General features: G+C 36.8%; 1 protein-coding gene across 1 annotated transcript in view; it reads right to left on the reverse strand.

The window, feature by feature from the left end:
- Window positions 1-15,903, reverse strand: part of LOC109093720 (immunoglobulin superfamily DCC subclass member 3-like) — a 71,796-nt gene that overhangs the window by 54,410 nt on the left and 1,483 nt on the right. Inside the window, exon 2 of the mRNA XM_042760098.1 lies at window positions 3,884-4,189. Coding sequence (XP_042616032.1) covers window positions 3,884-4,189 — 306 coding nt within the window. The remainder of the gene's footprint in view (window positions 1-3,883; window positions 4,190-15,903) is intronic.

The raw sequence follows: 15,903 nt of genomic DNA on the forward strand, positions 1-15,903 counted from the left end.
AGATGAAGATAGACACAGTTTTAGTTTTATCCAGCTGTATTAATTCAGTGCAACATATAACATCCAAGTGAAAGATATAACACCAACATGTCAGAAGAAAAAAAAAAGAATCACAGAGTTAAAAAAAAGAATCACCCTCCTCCTAAAAATGATCAAATCAGGTGTAGCTAATCACATTCTCAATGGCACACAAAATCATTTGACTTTGAACTGTGATCAGCTCATTCAGCTGTGATCATTTTTTATTTAGCGCAGCATGAAAAAAGATTTCCTGAATCATTTCAGTCCTTGGTAGTGCAACTGAAGCAAACAATCAACTATGGGTGGCAAAACACTGTCAAAAGATCTCTGGGATAAAGCTGTGGAAAGGCACAAGTCAGGAGATATAATAAAATAATTCAAAGGCTTTATCAATGCCTAGGAGTCTATTATTAAGAAGTGGACGGTATTTGGTACAACACAGACGCTCCCTGGATCAGGACATCTCTCCAAACTGGATGAAAGCCAGGAGGAAACTGGTCAGAGAGGCTACCAAGAGGCCTACAGCAACTCTGAACGCTAGTCAGAGCCCAGATTTAAACCCCATTGAAAATCTGTGGAATGATTTGAAGACTGCAGTCCACAAACAGTCATCATCATTTTTAACTGAACTTGAGCAGTTCGGCAAAGAAGAGTGGGCAAATATTGCAAAGTCTAGATGTGCAAAGTTAGAGACATATCCCTACAGGCAAAAGGTGGTTCAACAAAATACTGACACAAGGGGGTGATCTTTTTTTCAAACTCAGTGATTCTGTTTTTTTTCTGACATGGTGTTATATAGCCTATTTCTCTTGGATGTTATACGTTGCACTGAGTGAATACAGCTGGATAAAACAAAAACTGTATCCGTCTTCATTTCAGGCTGCAAAGTAACAAAATATGATTCTTTTAAAGGGGGATTCTTTTCTATACACGCTTTATATTGATGGTACCTATAGCTAATGCATCACACCAATTGTATGAAAACAATAAAGAAAACGTTCTGCCAGATAACATTATAAATATATTATGAATTGTATCATTATAAATCTGAGTGCTTTTCATTATGCTTGTCCACCCAGCTCTGCTTGCCAATCATTCAGTCCAACAATAGATCTCCATCTCCTATGCTATTATTTGCATCCCATTCTCCCATCTCACAGCTATTGTTCAGTGGCCGTAATTTATGCAGAAAGCACACATACTCCTTTCTGGCCCTGATGAGAAATCGAAAAAGGTGCTAAAAAGTAACTATGTGTTAACCTTTACTAATCAGCATCCTGAAGAGCGTGGCTTTAAAGGTTCCCTCTGTCCAGCGAGCCGAGATGACTGTTCCCTGTGGTGTGGTAGAGGCAGCGTAACTTCAGAGGCTAGCCAGTAACCACTGGCCCACTGGGAGTGGAGCCAGAGTATGAACCACAACACAGCAGTGCACCATCTACACACAGTGTGTCAGTCTCACTTCACCATGTGTGTGTGCACTCATAAGTCAACGATCTTCACATCACACCTCACAGCAAGGACAACAAATGGACTGCTGTGTTCAGATACGGCACAGCATGGGTTGCTAATGTGTGTGTGCGTGTATGTGTGACAAGTCTGCAGGCAGAGATGTCTCTCTGTGTTAAACAATAAGCCACAGAGCTACATTTCTGCAGACAATGTTTTTTCTCTATGAAGGCAGAATCAATTGCACACGTATGATGTGGTCGATAAAAAGATGTTAAATTAGGCATGTCATCACTGACCACACTGCATTACACACAGAGCTCAACATCTCTGCAAACTGTCCATTCAGACGATGTATGCTATGGTTTCTTTCATTCTTTCATTCTTTCATCATGCTATAAGTCCATTTTGTTTACAAGCTGGCAATAAATTAAACTCAGGATCAATAAATGCAATGCATTTTTTGTACATTATTAAATTATTATTTCATATAACATAACAAATGATAAATAAAATGTTCATATAAAATATGAAACTGACCTGGGAGAAAATCAGAAAATATTTCCCCAAGAAAAAGATCCAGTACTACTTTGTGTTATCATAAAATACAGTATAAATGAATATAATCACTGCTACTTTCTGTTATTATCAAATATATTATAAAAATATATATAAACATATTTATATAAATAATTAAATCTAAAAATATAAGAAAATGACCTGGTAGAAAAGCAAAAAATAGAGGCATATATTTATTTACTTTATATTAAACACAAATATAATATAATATAATATATATATATATATATATATATATATATATATATATATATATATATATATATATATATATTTAAATAAATACAAATAAATATATTGTGATGAAACAAAGTAGTGACAAAAATCTTTAGTGTAAGGTAAAAAGAAAGAAAAAAAATTCTAATGAGTGAAAGGTAATAGGTTACTAAAAGTCCTGATTTTGTGAAGTTGATGGGAAAGGACCTGATTGCTAAGAGCTTATTCTCTCTGAAGCACCATATAATAATAATAGCATTAACACTGCCATGTGCTTTCAAATTAACACTTGCCTGACATCCATTTAATGACCAACTCTGCTCTCCTCTCGGCTACTATTTACAACCACAACCGACACAACTACCTCCCGCTAACCGCTAAAGACAACATAAAGAACTCTCCATAAGGCCCTTCTCTGTTTTCTTTCTTCTTATGCCCTTTATATTTAGCCAGCATCTGTATGAAAAGATCAAACACATTTTGGACGGCATGAGACTGGACAAATGATAATAAGTCATCTTTAGTTGCCATAAACACATGCTGAGTTTATGAAAATCCAATCATAAGCACAATACAGTAACAAAGTTTCAGCACTGGACGGAAACAAGGCCCGATTCATACAGGGCCACGGTGGGTATGGACAGCTAGAAAAGCAAATTTAGCCTTGGTGCCTGCAACCAGCAAGTGGGCAAACAACAGCACTCCAGATTATTGTGACGCCGACAAAAGCGGCACGGAAAGTGCACAGCATGGCCGGGTTTAATAGTCAAGTTCAACTGAAGAGCCAGAGATTTAGTAATATAAATCACAACACAAGCACGACCGGGAGCGCCACAGCAGCACACAAAAGGCAGACTGGATCCTACCAGCCAATTTATCTTCAGAAACAGAAGAAGCCCATTGTCCATATATCAAATGGCCTGTCCCCGCACCCTGTGTCCCTCATGTTCAGTTCATCCAAAGTTAATGTAGCCTGAGTTTACACCAAGCCGTGCTCGAACACGGTTTGCTCTGTGAAAGACGCAAAGTGCACTGCAAATGAACTGGCAGTGGCTTCTTTCAAACTCACTTTAGCTTCTCGGGACAATCTAACAGCACTAATATCTGCTGGCAGTGGCGTATCTAGACATTTTTCACTGGGGTGGCCCATTCGGGGCGAAGACTTATCCAAGGGTGAAACAACGACAACAATAATGCTTTAACTTGAAATGTTTTTTACACCAACACAACAAATTTATACTAACATAATATAATACAATGTCATGTAATATAATAATATTTTGTCCTTGGACTTTCCTTGATGGAAAGTGTTAAGATGGTAATGTTAACACCATCTGATTTTTGATTTACAAAAAAAAGCTGCAATTTTTATTTTTTCTTTATTTATTATGATGTTATTTATTACAAATAGTATTATATTAAGTGTTGTTATGTAACTAAGTTCTGATTAATAAAAACATTAAAGAGAAATATATAATGTAATGTAATATAACTGTAGCTGTAAAAGCCATACAATTCACCATTAAAAAGCCTTTGAAAAAACGAACAGGTGGGATTAGTGGAGTGTGAACTGAGCAAGGTTTTTATCTCTAGAATAAAAACACATTGAAATGCTACTTACTAGCAGCCTGAACTCTGGCTTTGCGGCTCAAGACCAACCCAAAGAAATTTTGGGCTATGCACTCATAGTCTCCCTCATCAGACGAGCCGTCAGACTTGGTCTTCTGGAAGTGACCAATCAGAAGCGAGCCATTAGCAAACATGACATAGTTTTGGTCCTCCACAATCAGAGCTCCATTGCGCCTCCACTGTGTGGTGATGGGTGGGATCCCCTCCACCTGACAGTGCAGCATCAGAGGTTGTTCCTGAACAGCAATAATGTCACTGGGCTCCAGGGTAAATGACAGCTCGCCCCCACATGCCATACCTAGTAGATAAAAACACACAAAATACACAAAGATTAAAAACTGCACTATAGAGATGGTAAAAACCAAAGGGTTTACTCAGAGGACTTTGCTCAGAGTTTTAAAATTGAATGCAACTTAAACCAAAGGAATCAAATGCTGTATTGCACTGCTTAATATTTCGGTAATTTCTTGGATGAATAGAAATTTCAAATTTCAAATAGAAATTTCTATTTTTGTAAAAATGTGAAAGTCTTTGCCACTTTTAAACAATTGAATGTGTCCTTGATGAATAAAAGTATTACATTTCTATCTCTTATCTGTTATGAAAGCTGCTATTCAGGAACAGATCGAGGAGGGTGGAACATTTCTGTTACTGCTACTGATGTTAATCCCAAAATGGCTGTATAAAGTACTGTATAAATCAATGAATCCGCATACAGTAGCAGATATCATAGATCAATATAGTGAATGGGAAGAATGGCTCAGTGCAGGGACAGACTGGGACAACATTTCAGGCCGGGAAATCTCACACTAATCTAGGCCATCCCATACACCCAACAAATTCTGAAACAAGGACTACCCTATTTTTTTGTAAGAAATTTAAATCCTTAGGCTGGGGACATGCAACATAACTAGAAGTTCTTCACTTCCACTTTCCTTTTCAGTCCAGGGGCGGTTCTAGACCCTATTTACGTGGGCTTCAGTCCCCCATCTATTGTCTCTGGCCCCCCCCCCAAAACTATAATCAGCTATTTGAATGATTGGTCCAGTGCTGCTTCCTCAAGAAGGTTTATCATTCTCACATGTTTTAAGTCTTGTCAGTTTAAACATTAAAGTGATTTAAGCCATTCAAGTGTTATGATATCTTTATAGTAAAATCTTATTAATCCTAAATATGTTATTGCATTATGAGTCATATTTAACCATTGTTAATTTATATAATTGTGTTGTTGCCTGCCCTATAGCTCCCTCTAAACCTATTATAAAATGATGTGAATATTTGTCTGCTAAATTACTACTGTAACTTTACAATAGATTATAATGTTGTCCTTTATCATACAGTGTTTTGAGTGATGAGTAATGGGCTGCTACTGCTAACAGGTGCTAGCAGTTTAATGCCTAACTAAGTAAACAAAGATAAAACTACAATATCCTGTTTACAGATGAAACTGACCTGCACCTGAACAGATTAGTAGTTTTGCCTCTATGCTCCACCTGGGTGCTTCCACTCCATTCTGGAGTCTCTCACATTGATCACTCTGATTGAAACCATTTGGAATCAAAGCAGAAGCATTGCTTTGCCAGTCATGACTACTATTTCGTGTTTTATTGGAGATTTTTTTCCAGAAATAATTGCTTTAGCACATTCGGCAGGGAATTATACATATAATATATATCTAAAAAAAAAATATATGGCAGCGAGTCAAATCGGTTGCCAGGCCACAGGTAGTCTCAGCCTCAGATTTGTTGAATTATACAGGATTTCCGGTAGATGTGTGTGTTGTGTTCCGTCTGCAAACAAAGATGCCGTGCCGCCAAACCCCCTCACGAAAGAAGAAAGCCATTGTGTTTACAACTGTGATGATGAGCGCTCATCAGGATCAACTAAACTCTGGATTTCCAAAAGTATGTGAAAAAATTAAAGTTTGCAGCATAGAATCTTTAAAATACGTCTGAGAGTTTTACACACCGGTCTGTTAATGTGGCGACATTTCCACGCCCCGAAACGTGATGATAACCAAAACGAACTGTCATTTTCGAACAATCATTTTCATTATTTTAACACGAACAGCAAAATTAACACCACCACAACTTTTGTTGACCTTTTGAAGCTAGTTAATTATTTCTGAGCTCAGCCACACTCAGCCCCTGCTTGGCTACTCACCAGCATATGTTCTGTTCTGGCTGGTATATTAGTTTACACTATCTAGGCAACTACAAAGAACTTCATCTAAGTATTAAGACAGTATTTTTGGCAGGGGAAGTACAGTATGGACAGAAATGACAACTGAAGAGACATGAAGGACATAATGGAGAGAAAGAGGAAAGAAGAGAGAAGAATATCCTATTTAAAGAAAATGTCCTGTTATCTAACATCTTTTTATGAATTTGTATGCATTTACAAAATACATTAAAAATACAAAAAAAAACTTCACACATCACACCAAGTCTCACTTAATGTACCGTTTTAATAACAATGCACTCCAGCTAAATCACTGACTCCCACACCAATGACAATAAATAGCAGCCTGCCCTGACTTAACGTGATAAAAAGGAGAGCTTAGCGGACTCTCTTGTGCTCTGCACTGAAGGTATCAGGTTTCAGTCACTGGTGGGCTGCAGTAGCTGCCTCTGCCTGCGGCTCAGGAATCCATCTGAAGTTGGACAGGCGGGGGGCACGAGGGTGCAGCTAGAGACCAACTCTGGCATCATTGCTCAAGTTGCAGTCCCAAAATACACCCCCTTTATGTACAGCCATGGAATGCATTGACTCACCCATCCCTGCAGATCACATGACAAATAAAAGAAGAGGGAGAGAAAGACAGAAAAGCAGGCTCTTTTTATGTCACTGAAGTGGTCTAAGGGGCTTGAGTTCTCTCTATATGTCTTTCTTATCTCACTGCTGTTCCTCTCCAAGTTTCTCTTGTGTTCCTTCTCCATTTGTGAAGTAAGAATCATGCTCCTCTGCCAATTCTCCTGTTTTATTAACGGACAGTTCTTTCTTCTTTGACTTCTTACAAGGCTTTATTGTAGCACACATACACGTCCCCAGAGCAACTGGAAAATTCTCACTAGATTCTTCGCTGTATCAGTGTTTAAATATTCTCTTTTCTTAGATGATAAAACACCAGGGTTGTACAGCAAAACGTTTAGATCTTTTTATGCTTTGATGTCAATGTCACTTATGTATAACTTACAACTAGAATTCCCCAAACTACAATAATTTATGTACATATCATATAAAAAGTGTAGGGTGGTCTGATGTCATGGTGCTTGATTTGACATTCTGTTTTTTTGAATCTTGAAACTAACACATTTAGAAAACTGAAGTTATGTAAGAACATTTTTATTTAAAATAAAAGCTGTTCTTCTGAACTTGCTATTCATCAAAGAATCCTACAAAAAATGTATCAGTTTCCTCAAAAAAACAACTGTTGATAGTAATAAAAAAAAGAAGTGTTTCTTGCACCAAATCATCTTGAAGCAGCGCTGTACAGAGTGATTGGTGTTTGACAAAGTCCTGTGAGAGCTAAAGAGAGCAGACGGCTCCTTATGCTTTCGAAACACTCTCGCGGTACTTTGATGTCATACACCGATCAGTCTGCACAGTGCTGCTTCAAATCAAACACATCTAATATGTACGCTTTGACCATTCTCTGTAGACCCAACCTTCCCATGTGACACGGCTCGATTATATACAATGCCTGCATGCTATTGGTCAAACTACTTTTCAGTCATTACCTGAAAGGAAAACAGGAAAACAAAGCCAAAACCTGGATATTTTAGGCAATATAGATATGGACACGTATAATCTAGACACGTACTGTATGGTCACCCTAGAGTAATGGTTTCTCCCAAGGTTTTTTTTCCCCTTCCTTTTCTGTCACTGAAGGAGTTTTGGTTCCTTCCCACTGTCGCCTTTGGCTTGCTTAGTTGGGGACGCTTTGACTGACTGATTGCACAGACACTATTGGAAGAGAGCTGAACTGGATGATGACATCACAAAATCATCAATTAATTGCCTTTAGCTGGAAAAATGACTCTTTGTTATTGTCTTCTTGCATTATTAACAAACTATTTTCCGGTTTGACACTGTAAAGCTGCTTTGACACAATCAGTATTGTATAAAGCACTATATAAATAAAGGTGTCTTAACTTGACTTAATGTACATTTCAACATTTATTAAAATGGAAAAATATTTCACAATATACTGTTTTTACAGAATTCAGATTTAAAAAATAAATAAAAATACAGCCTTGCTGAGCATAAAAGACTAAACCTCAACATTTGCCATTTACAATATCTTGATCTGAAAGATTTTTAAGATACTGACTTATCAAAAACATTTGTGATTTATCGTTATATTTTTTAGCCTTTGCCAAACAAATAAATGAAAACATTAAACTACTAAATTAACATTGTCATTCTCCAAACCTTGATGTCACTTATGTCTGTTTTTCTCTATTTAACTTGAACCCTGTTCATTAATGCATGCACCTCTCTCTCTATTTTATCCCTGAATGTTCATGCTACTGTTAAGCTCAAACGTTCAATCAAGCTAAGCGAGAGAGAAAGTGAGGTCACATCAGCAGCAGTAAGCCCATGCAGTTATTGATTAGAGATTTTTAAAGGAGGCTCCTTGAACTCAGATAAGGCATCAATCAAAAGAGGAGAAGAAAAATACAGCAGATGCAAAAAAAAAGCAAGGTGAAGAAGAGACGAGACAAAATAAGAAATTAACAATATTAAAAGGAAAGAAAGAAAGATGAGGAAAAGAGCAAAAATACAGCGGCAGTCACACCATCATGACGAAGGCTGATTGCAGGCACTCCTCTTTTGAGAAGTGTTTAGGGTTTAAGCACAGCTAGAGTACCCTGGAGTTCAGGATTAGCTCAGCGGGAGTCCAGCAGCCTGCCAGGAAGATGCACACGGAGTGCCTTTGAGTGATGCTCATGGGTTTACCACTGACACGCAAAACAACATGCCACACCACATCAGCCTCAATCACTATTCTCTCCACCCCTCAGAAGCCTACATTTATCAGCCAGAAGGAAGAAAGAAATCCGTAGAAGAGATATTTTAAAAGGATAGTTCACGGCAGGATGACAGGATTTTCATCAACGCACCCTCTGCTCCCCTGAAACCCATATGAATTTTCTTTTCATGAAACACAAAAGAAGTTATTTAGTTCAGAATGTTCAAGCTGTTCTTTTTCACGCAACACATGAAGTATCTGCAGCCTCCCTGCAGCATTCAAACACCAAAATGGAAAATAAATTGGCATAAAATACCAAGAAAGTATGGTCCATAGAATTGTATTCCAAATCTTCTAGTCATGTGACAGCTTGCCTTGAACAGATCATAATTTAATTCATTATAAATTTCCACATGTTCAATTAGAATTTGCATACAAACAAATGAGCAACACATTTAGAGAAGGAAACTTCATTTCTTGCTTGTTTCAACAAACTTACAAGGAAGCCACAAGATGACTTAAAATGATTTAAAAGCAAGAGAAAACAAGCATTAAAATAACTAAAAATCATGAGATTTCTCCCAAACTTGTAGAATTCAGAAATTTTTGAAATCATAATTGGTATTTTTGTTCCACTGAATTTTAGATATCTCAACCAAGGCCAGGAAGCACAAACATTGAATGGGTCTTATTCCTGTGAATGAGGCAATCAAGTCTTAAACATTTCAGCATCCTGGTCTGGATAAATTGGATTATAACTACACACTAAATGCCAATTCTTAAGTCCTCTGTGAACTTGAGTTGGTGAAATATCACACCAGACACGCACTGAATTAAAGCGTGCACAGTCCAGGAACAGCTCATTTTCATTAGCAAAGGATAATTCCATTCTCAGTAGGCATTCTCCTCTCACTCTAAATTTCATTGGTTTGGCATGACGTGTACTGTAGCTGTGAATTAAACAATGTCTGGGGGCCCTGGTGCCTCCTTCTTATCAGCACCCTCCGTCTCTCCATCTCTTTACAAAACCTTTCTGTTAGTAAACAGGGCATCTGTATAGCCTCACCTGCTCAATTCAAATACCAAACTCTTTTCCTCTCCTCGTTTCTGTATCTCTTCCCAGGGTTTTGGTGTGACAGCCTTTTGCACACTGCAGGTCTTGTTTTGACTTCCTGTTACAAAGCACTGAAACATGCTGTCAGGGTGACGGCTGCTTTCAGCCCCTTTCTTTTGTCCAAGATTTACAGAAAGAACTCTTAGATTGAGGCCACATAGGGGGAAAAAAAGAAAAGTCATTCTTTGTAGGGTGACCTTAAAACCTATCATCAACATTGCACTGAAACTGGAGCAGGTTGTTTTTACAGTCACAGCTTTAATACCTGATCATCTGCTTGATATGCGAGGAATTTTTAAATTAAAGTTCTTATCCCTCAATCAGTGTACAATGAGAGTATTGAAAAAAAACTGTGAGGGACGTTTATTTCTATACTTTATTTTTTCTCTATATAGAGATAGAAAAATCTATCAGGCATAAAGTGTTGCTTAAAAATTTGTGAATCCTTTAGAATTTTCTATTTTCTATATTTTTTTCTATATTAAATATGACTCAAAACCTAATCAGATTTCCACACAAGTCCTGAAGGTAGACAAACAGAACCCAATCAAACAAATGAGACAAAAAATTTCTGTGTCATTTATTTTTTCAAGAAAATGATTCATTTCTGAATGAATAATTACTACATTTCTGAGAGTGGAAAAAGTATGTGAATCTCTGGAATTAGCAGTTCAATTGAAGGTGAAATTAGAGTTCATCTGTTCAGGTGTTTTCAGTTATTGAGATGATTATTAGGTGTCACTGCCTGCTCTGTTTTATTTAAAGAACAGGGATCTATCAAAGTCAGATCATGTTTGTGGAAGTGAATCATGGCACAAAGAGATCTCCGAGGACCTCAGAAAAGAGTTGCTGTTGCTCATCAGGCTACAAAAGGTTACAAAACCATCTCTAAAGAGTTTGGACTCGACCAATCCACAGTCAGACAGATGGTGTAGAAATGGAGGAAATTCAAGACCACTGTTACCCTCTCCAGGAGTGGTCCACCAACAAAGATCACTCTATAAGCAAGATGTGTAATAGTCCGCGAGGTTGCAAAGGACCCCAGGGTAACTTTTAAGCAACTAAAGGCCTTTCTCACATTGGCTAATGTTAATGTTCATGAGTCCACCATCAGGGGAACACTGAACAACCATGGTATGCATGGCAGAGCTGCAAGGAGAAAGCCACTGCTTTCCAAAAAGAACATTGCTGACCACCTGCAGTTTGCTAAAGATCATGTGGACAAGCCAGAGGAATATTGGAGAAATGTTTTGTGGATGAGATCAAAAAAGAACATTCTGGTTTAAATGAGAAGCGTTATGTTTGGAGAAAAGAACACACTGCATTCCAGCATAAGAACCTTATGCCATCTATGAAACATAATGGTGGTCCTATCTTAGTTTTGGCCTGTCTTGCTGCATCTAAGGTAGACAACTTGCTGTCATTGATGGAACAATGATATCTGAATTATACCAGCAAATTCTAAGTAAAATATCTTTCCATGATCTGAATCTCAAGAGAAAGTGGATCATGCAGACAGACAACGACCACAAGCACGCAAGTCGTTCTAAAGAAAGGTTAAAGAAGAACAAAAATAATGTTTTGGAATGGCAAACTTAAAGTCCGGACCTCAATCCAACTGACATGTTGTGGAAGGACCTGAAACAAGCAGTTCAAGGGAGGAAACCCATCAATATCACAGCGTTGAAGTGGTTCTGTACTGAGGAATGGGCTAAAATTCCTTCTATGATCCTAATTCTTCTAAATTCCTTCTAAGTCAGTGCAGGACTGATCAGCAGTTACAAAAAAACATTTAGCTGCAGTTATTGCTGCAAAAAGGGGTCACACCAAAGATGAACATACTTTTGCCACTTACAGATTTGTGACGCTGGATCTTTTTTTTTTGTCTCACTTGTTTGTTTGGGTTCTCTTTGTCAACTTTCAGGACTTATGTGAAAATCTGATGACATTTTGGGTCATATTTATACATAAATATAGAAAATTCTAAAGGGTTCACAAACTTAGGAGTATAGGAATGCACAATATTATCGGAACGTTATTGGAATCGGCTGATAATGGATTAAAATGTAAACATTGGCATCAGCTTGATTTGAAAAATGATGCCGATATGCCTTGCTAATAAGACGTATAGCTCTCGTGTGGTCGGGGTGTGCTAGTGATAAGATCGTGTCAACAGTGTGGTCATTGTTGAAGCAAACGTTAGCCTGAATGGTGATTAGATTCACTGTTTTGGATCACCACATTTAATCTGCAAGAACAGAATGATGCGTTCACTAGCACAGCAGCAACAACAGCTTCCCCAGGTCCTAATGCCCCTCTGGTAAGGCGATTTATTTACTTGGTACGCTGTTGGCCTACTTGTAATAAAATTAAAGTAAAATACACATAACATTAAGATTGTGTTTCTGATTACATAAAGCAGTAACTGATGTTATAAAATCACAAGTATGTTTTGATTTAACGGTCAGAAGCTATAGCTTACCTGAAGGAAAAAAAAAATAAAAAAATCAAAGCATGACACCTGTAAATTAAATAATTTTATGTATACAGATTTACTCATTAATGTGTAATACCTTTATTTTTTTAAATGATGAAAACGTAAATTCAAATGATAAAAAAGGTAAATTCAAGGAGCTCTAAAAGATTTTCAGCAACTTTTTTGCTTTAGACAACCTACAAATGTTAAAACTTCAAATAAAATGTTAAGGTTACCACTGCATCTGTCTGAAAAAAAAAATGCAGTGATTGATTTATCGTTGATTTACATTTATTTTCAAAGATTTCAGTGTACTCTCATTATAAAACAACTTCATTATTGTTTAGGGCTATTTAATTCTAACAAGTTTTTGTTAAACACTAACCAAAATTAAAAAATAATTTGTTTATAATCTCTGCATAGGAGAGACTTGGTGTTGTTTCCAAACAAAAGGAAATATGCTAGAATGGGCATCGGCTATTGGCCAAAATGTGTTGAAAAATTTTGGCATATTGGATATTGGCAAAAGTCCAATATTGTGCATCCCTACTTTCAATCAGCAGTGTATATCACAAGCAAAAGCTATAAATTCTGTATGTTGAAGCCTTCAGTTTAAACTTAATATGTACTCAGCCTGTGGCTGCAATGGTGTTGCCTTCAACTTCCCATGAGAATGTACCCATAATAAGTTTACTTTTATTTTTCTCTCTCTGAGAAATCATGTTCATTTGTTGACTGTATTCTCTCACAACCTAGAGAGTCACACAAGTGAAATATTTATGCTGATACTGTTGCATCTGTTTCCACCTCACAAAAAACATTTAAAAATGAATTGGGTCATTCTGTGTCAACTCAACCAGAGGTCCCTGGCTCAAAGTTTTGATTTTGCTAATATTTTTTTTTCAAAAAAGATAAACATGTATACTGGTGAAAGCCATAATATTAAAGGCAACAGGTGCATATTTACAGAGTAATCCATTACTTTATAGAAAGGGGGTCAAAATGGCAAAATATTTTAATTCCCTTTTAGATCTGGTCATTCAGTCCCAGAAATATAGGGATCTCAATGCAGCTCAATATTCAGATTGTTGAATATTACCCATTTTCAGTGGTTGAAACCAAATGTTGGTCATTTTGTATGATACTTGTTTTATTTAAAGAACAATGTCGGAAGAATAAATAATGTAGAAATTAGAATTATATCTTGTTTTCCTCTATCAAAACAATTCCATTAACATATCTGTCTGAGTGCTACTGAATGCATTGATACGGTCAAGTTGAGGCACATTAACTTGCTCTCAGTAGTCTGTTAATAAGATTCTATATTTGATTCAGATATGCAGTTTCGTAACATGTCTGAAAAATTCCATGCCTCATAGCGAAGTGTGGTTGCTTTCCTCATACATTAAATAAACCAAGATTCCCCTTACTTGGATTAATTACTAGAATTTATTTTCCTTTTATATTGTTATAAAATGTGAAGCATAGTCATAGGTCAAGTAGTATCCACTGCTAAAAGGCATATTTGGCAGAATCACTGATAATACCTCAAACATTAAATGTGTCTCAAACTTGAAATAATTAATACTGGGTTATTCTAAACCCCAAGAAAATGGTATCCCGGGTAATCTTCTTTTATGTTTCACATTTCACACTGTTCATACTTTACCTAGAGTTAACAATTAATCCTGGCCATTCATAATCTAACGTGTCACAATGTACATTACTACACCCTGGGTTACTGTTATTATTTGTATATTTGCAGTGTCAACAGTGATTAGTAAACGCAAAATCACATTTGGTTTTCATCCATTGAAAATGGGTAGGATACAACCATTTGGACATGAACCTGCACTGAGATCCCAATATCTCTGGGACAGAGACATATAGGGGCTTAAAAATGAAGATTCCAAAAGAAAGGTTTCTAAGAAACCAGATTCTAAAATCATATTAAGATAATTTTAATACTTCTTGAGTTACAGTCACACAAACTTTTGATTTTGAAGACCCAATATATATAAAAGGGTATTAAAACATATTTAATACTTCTTGACTTACAGTCACACAAACTTTTGATTTTGAAGACCCAATATATATAAAAGGGTATTAAAACATATTTAATACTTCTTGACTTACAGTCACACAAACTTTTGATTTTGAAGACCCAATATATATAAAAGGGCATTAAAACATATTTAATACTTCTTGACTTACAGGCATGCAAACATTGAGAAAAAAACTTGAAAAAGGCTTTTCCCCCATTTTTGAATGGTAACCATTGGCACATAATGTATCAAAGATTGCTAAAGTCAATAGATTTTACTAATAGAGCTACTGATCTCTGTGTATATATAACATTATGATGCCATCTTTCTGAAGTCATTTTTATCCCACTGTAATTTGGCTCTGAATCTCAGGTGAAAATTTAAATTTTTTGAGCTGGGGAAGACACGGAATAACCCAATTGTGATATAAAGCCATACTGTAAAATACAGACTCAGTCACGATAAATAAAGCACCCTGAACTATCAAGTCGCCACTGAGAGATATAAAGTCAAACTGTAACTTTGCTGAGCATCAAAGACTAAACCTCAAACATTAGCCCTTTAACATTTACAACATCTTCTGATCTGAAAGATAATCTGAGATTTTTTTGAGATACTGATGTAGTGATTATATTGTTAGTTTCTATTTTTCTCTTTTTAATAAATGGCTTCTGCTCTTAGATTATGCGTGACTGAATTACATTAGGCTTTCAAGACAACAGTGGTATACGTCAACAGGACTGAGGGCACTCTCTGCTCACTGTGCAACGAGTGCGCACACACCTGTAATACACAGCTGTTTCTTTACAATGACAAACCACATGCATGGACAAAATTTGATTCACACATTCTGCTTTAAACTGGCCTACCTAAAACAGAAAATAAAAAAACATATATTCCAAACCCCCCCTGGGAGATGAAAAAAGACATGGGGTAATTTAACAACCCAATCCATGCAATTCCAACTTAATCTTTCCTCCTGTCACCCCAAAGTCTTTTGCTTACTGGCAGCTCTGCAAAGGCATGCTACAATGAAGACCTGAAGGAAGACTCCAGCACAAACCAATCATTTTAAAACAAGACCTCAGCATGTATGGTGCTTGCATACATATGATGATCAAAATGGGTGGCAGTGAAATGAGATTTGTGAATACTAAACAAAATCCACATTCCCTAGATGTCATGCTCCATAAGCATGCATCCACACTGCCCTCCAGCCCAAGCAAACAGGCTGCATGCTGACATACACAACCTGACAATTACAGGGGGACAAAGAAACTGAGGAAATTTAAAGGAGAAGAGAAAGACAGCCTTGACACACAATCTTCAAGTCATCAGCAGCCTTCAGTTCTTTCCTCACTTTCCCACTACAATGGAAACACAATAAAAGGAAACCATGAAT

This window comes from Cyprinus carpio, chromosome A7 (assembly GCF_018340385.1).
Source record: "Cyprinus carpio isolate SPL01 chromosome A7, ASM1834038v1, whole genome shotgun sequence".
Taxonomy (NCBI): Eukaryota; Metazoa; Chordata; class Actinopteri; order Cypriniformes; family Cyprinidae; genus Cyprinus; species Cyprinus carpio.